General features: G+C 30.0%; 1 protein-coding gene across 1 annotated transcript; it reads right to left on the reverse strand.

The window, feature by feature from the left end:
• Positions 1-2,663: 2,663 nt before the first annotated feature.
• LOC136979231 (myb-related transcription factor, partner of profilin-like) lies at positions 2,664-4,420 on the reverse strand. The gene is made up of 3 exons (XM_067275175.1): positions 4,174-4,420; positions 3,932-4,105; positions 2,664-2,893 (listed from the first exon to the last, which is right to left on the reverse strand). The coding sequence occupies exons 1-3, from the start codon at positions 4,418-4,420 to the stop codon at positions 2,664-2,666; spliced, it is 651 nt and encodes a 216-aa protein (XP_067131276.1).
• Positions 4,421-5,393: the final 973 nt, after the last annotated feature.

Raw genomic sequence — 5,393 nt, forward strand, 5'->3', positions numbered from 1 at the left:
AGTGTAGACATTTACCGATAAACATTACTTTTTCGTCCCCCAATTAAATAAAAAGTAAAATAATTCGATAATATTTCTTAAATTAATTACTATTTACACAATATGCTGACTAATTACATTGGTTTGTAAACATTTATTTTACAGTTCTTATTCTTGTAGCAGGTTTAAACAGCAGATGTTTTCGGTATCATTAATTAACTTCTTTCTTTAAATTAATATTTTGTTAATTATGTAATTAGCTACGTGAAAACTTTTCGATTTAATTATTTTCATGGTAATAATTCGATAGCTGTCTTTCGAAATACTACAAAATGATAAAATCGAGTGAGAAAATTTTAAAATTTTTCCCCTAAATTCTTGTTAATTTTGCCATTTTTATTTAAATTATAACCTTTATATTGTATTAAATTATTGTTTATAGTAGTATTAAAGTAGCGGTATTCTCTCTATTTATATATTTATTATAAATTCGTCTATACAAACGAAATTTCGGTAACTTTCTGACAGTGGTCTAATTGTGGTTACTGTAAACTTTACCAGAATGCTACTACAGTGTTAAATTTTTACCATTTTTAATGCTGGTATTCTGCACTTAATAGCTCATGCCAAAGTGTAACTATATTAATTCACATCGCTGGTTATTACTGTAATAGCACTGCATTCTGATCATTTGTTTAATTTTCAGTTAGAAAATACAAGTCTATAGTTGTTATTATTGAAAAAAGAAAAAAAAGCATGCATTTTTATACATAAATTAAATAATAAATAAGAAATACAAAGTATTAAACGATAGTAATATAATAATGAACACCAAATATCTGTATTTCTGATTCACTACTGTATACCTACTTTTACACCTCCCGTATAGTAAATTGTTAATAAAGATTGCTATTATAACAATGCTGAAGCCGGAAAGAGTGAAAAAATATTGTTATCATGTGCATTGTTTCGGTTGTTTCTAATATTTAAATACAGCAAAATTCATTTAACTGTAATCAGTTGGATTCGCCTATATTGATAACAATACCAAATGATAACACTAATGGAATAAGTAAATAAGACTATAATTAGTTGAAATTCTGCTTTTTAGCTGGTGTTATAACAATTAATGCATAACGTATAGGTTTATTAATTAATTATAATTAATAGTATAATAGTCCAGAGTATAATTAAAGTAACAAATGTCAACAATTTAAATAATTTCTGAGAGCAAATAATGTTTAAAAATGATAAAAATTTAACGCCTAAAGCAAAGTTTAAAGCTGATAACGATAACTGACAACGATTGCGCGTTATCAGTCACGTGTTTAGGCTGATAACACAAAAAGGACAGCTTAAAAATGACAATTTGACTGAAGATAATGGTAACTACAGACGAGAGTGCTCTTCAGAGGTTGTACCAATTGTTGAATGTTATAATAATAGTTAATGTCTATGATAAATGAAACAGTGACGTGTATTTTGATCAATTCCTTGTGGTTCAATTAAGGGACATCACTCAACGATAGTCGCGTGAAAGTAAAGGTCCTCCCAATAATTGTAAAAAATCAAAAAAATGAAATTACATATGCTAAATTTACGACCTTTACACAAACAGCTGTTGTGTAATGAAGACAATTGAAAGTACAATATATTGTTTTTTTATAGTAGCTGAAAGACAGAATTACTTCTTTAGCAGCACTGTGACGTAATAATTAGCTCAATTTTTCTATAGATTGAAAGATCAGAGAGTATACAATAATGGTAAAAATTGTTACTGTATTGGAGTTATGAGTAGTGTAGTGTAGTGTTCTTACTATAAAATTAAATGTGTGACGTCATTTGTTTGTGTGTAGCGTAATAATTTAACGTAATTATGACGTCATTGCTGTTGTAGTAACAGATATTTGCAAATGGATTTTTGTCTAAGGCATAAAAATCTCAATTTAATTACATTAATTACTATAGAAACAAGAATTTTGCACGTTTGATATAAAGCGGTGCGTTAATTGGTCTGATCATAAATAAAATGATTTAGTTGCTAATTAAATTTTAATTAAATATTTTAATTAATCAGTTCAAATGTGAGAATTTAAATGTATTTGTTGATAAATAGCAACACTAATGAGATATTATTATTACTCATAATTTCACTAAGATTTTAATTACGTAATTTATTTTCTAAGTTTTAATTACACAATTAACGGAGAGAGGGAAAAAATCGGTTTTAATTCTTTTATCAAAAATAAGATGTATTTAAAGTGAGAAACGGCGGTCGCGAAGCTGCGCGTAGCGTCGCGTCGCGTCACGAGTGAGCAATATACTAAATATTGTAACAAAACAAATCTGCTTTGTTTAATATAAATTAAATATATCGTATAAAATAGTCAGAAAGCAACACAGTTTATTCGTTTTATTTTTTTATTAAAAATAAATTAATTAATTTAGTACAACATTGAAAACATCGAAACATTTGCGTCGCGTCAACTATATTCTACACTTATTTCTTATTTTTAATCGATAAAAATATTCTAAACAATTTTTTAAGTATTTTAAAAATTAATATTCTAAAGCATGATTTTCTAATATAAACAAAAACTATAAATAACGAAGAATATAGCGACAAACGTCGATGCGATGCGACGCGACGCGACGCGACAAAGCTCCGATCTTCACTCGTTTCATCATGACTGTGTCAGGTGATCAACTAATTTTTGAAAGTTTTCGGCATTCCTTTCTGATATTTCTAATTGCCTTTTTTGTATATTAATTAGTTCCTTGATGGCAATTAAAATGTTCTGATTTATCTCGAAGGAAGTTTCAGCACTATCCTTTGTTTCTTGCTTGGATAATTGTTCATCTTCCACTTGAAAGTAATCATTCACATCTTTCATCTGAGAAGGTGATATGGACACTAAAAAACAATATTTAAGTCATTAATTTTGTTTAAACTTACGAAAGTATACAAGGTTAAAGGTTACTTTTAAGGGTAAGGCTAAGTAAATCATTTAAATATCTAAAAATCTATATAGAAAGGTAAAAAAAAAACCTTTTTATAACAATACCCTCTTTGTAATATTTTCTTAAAATCTTGCTTTGTAAGTGGGCACAACGTTAAAACTTTTGGTTAATGTTACCTATGGTTCCAAGATGGCGGCTCGTCTCTGATTCCAGCAAATAGAAGAAGGGAAACAGTGGGGACGCTCGTTGTAACCTAACCTAACCTAACCTATTCTAATAAATTACTATAATTATTACCAACAAAATTATTAGAATAGATTAGGTTAGAACGTGCGTCCCCACTGTTTCCTTGCTGGAATCAGACGAGCCGCCATCTTGGAACCAGAGGTAACATTAACCAAACTTTTATATTTTAGTTTGTAAAATCTTTTATGCATACACAAATCTTTAAGTGGTCTGTTTGTTACGTTGTTTACATTCAAAAAAGCATTACTTTGTGAGAATTTAATTGTTTCTACGCGTGAAAACACTCCCAAAAACCCGTTTAATACTTAATCTGCCATTTTTGTTTCAAAATGGCGGCTGTTTATAGCGATCTTAATCACTAGGTAACTAAAATAGGTCATATATTTAAAAAAATGCATAAAAAGTTGTTTATATTGTTCGAATTGTTGATTAATTTAACTTATCTAAAGTACGATACTTGCGAGATAAACAGCACGTGTATAACTTGACGTGTTGTTTATCTTGTTTACCGAATTCAGTTCTCAGTTACCTTGTTAGGGAGGAATGCATAACAAATAATGTACTGGATCTATATACAGTTCGCTTTCTGTATATTTTCCTCTCGGTGGATTTAGATACGTCCCAAAACATGTTTAAAATATTATCTACTGCAGGACCTTCAACATTTTCAAGGATATAATCCGACACTACTAACACCAGCGCTGTATACCATAACGTTTAAACACAGCTGTATAATTTTTATTACCTTCCATATCAAACAATTCTTCATTGACTTCTTTCTTGATTGTAACCGAAAATTCCGTTTCTTCAGTCGAGATAATTGGGAATTCTTTCTCTTCTGTTGAATTGCCAACGTTTTCTCGTGAAGTAACGGCACCATTGTTTTGAATTTGAGCTTCCTCGTGAGCTTGGAAGTTACCTGAAATGGAGAAATTATTATAATTAATTAATTGATGATTTCTAGTTTTACACAGAGGTGTGACTTACCTTTACGTTTAGTGACACTTTTATAATCTACCCATTTCTTACGTACTTCTCCAGGTGTTCTTACTAAACAACTAACGCTGTTTACTTCGGAACAAATCTCTTCCCACGCCTTTCTCTTATCGTTTGTGCTAACGCGAGTGGGGAATTTTCCTTCTACGATCTTCTTTCTTTTTTCTACTCCATTAATCAGTAACTGCAATTCTTTACGGGAAAATCGTGGTCTACGTCGTTTTATAATTGTTTCCATAACACTATAAAAACCCGACACGTGATAAAAACGTGAATTTTACAAAACTGCCGTTAACAACATCGTATATTAACGACAGAATTTTATCGACCTCCTTCTCCAAGGGGTGACTGACCTCGTTATCCTCTACCGCCTGACGTCACACTAGACTTTATCTAATGTAGTCGAACATAGATAAAAATTCGACGATTGTATTTAGACGTGTTTTTGATGGTTAAAACAAAGGAAACGTTTCAAAAATTCGCTTTCCGAATTCTTTCCTTATTTAATTTCCCTTCCACTTCGACAATTCTTTGCTCATTTTCTATTTACGTTACGGTTTCGATGTTCCGTTTCGTCTTTTAATTTTTAAGTTTTTATTGTTAAATTTTCTTTTTACTTTGCATAATAATATAAATAACCGAAGATAAAAAGGAAAGTGGAGTGTAGCACCTAAAATGATACGAAAATTGATTTTATTTTCATTTTAATTTTCATTGTTCAATTTTCTTCATTTTTGCACTTTCGTTTTCGATTGAACATTCGTTTTGTTTGAAATTTTTCAATTTTTTGGGGGCTGCAATTTGAAAAATTGTAGACCTATAAATTCCCACTGTCTTTTCTTAACCTCGAGAACTGAGTTAGATATTTGAAAGTCAAGACCAGATATAGAAAGTTTAGGAGCAAGATGCCCCAACTAATTATATATGAACTTCCGATACAAAATGGAAGTCACGTTATTTCATTTCAAAACTTTTCCCGTGAAAGGAGTTAAATAGATGACCAGCACAACTCCATTGCTAACGGAAAAGTATGATGTACAGGAGCAAGCAACTACTAATTTGAGGTGGATAGCGTATATTTTAAATTAAATAAATTAAAAATATGATTAAAAATTACAGCCCGATATTGTGACGACGTCTCAATAAATAATTGCCGTTTTTAAGTTTACTTTCTGTCATTCACTTTCACTTTTCATTTTATGTTTTCGTTT

Source organism: Centruroides vittatus, unplaced genomic scaffold (genome assembly GCF_030686945.1).
Source record: "Centruroides vittatus isolate TY-2023 unplaced genomic scaffold, ASM3068694v2 contig_596, whole genome shotgun sequence".
NCBI lineage: Eukaryota > Metazoa > Arthropoda > Arachnida > Scorpiones > Buthidae > Centruroides > Centruroides vittatus.

Coding starts and splice junctions, on each gene's coding strand:
- LOC136979231 (XM_067275175.1), bottom strand. CDS start 4,420: ATGGAAACAATTATAAAACGACGTAGACCACGATTTTCCCGTAAAGAA. Junction 4,106..4,173: donor AAGTGTCACTAAACGTAAAG/GTAAGTCACACC, acceptor TCTCCATTTCAG/GTAACTTCCAAGCTCACGAG. Junction 2,894..3,931: donor AGAATTGTTTGATATGGAAG/GTAATAAAAATT, acceptor ATTGTTTTTTAG/TGTCCATATCACCTTCTCAG.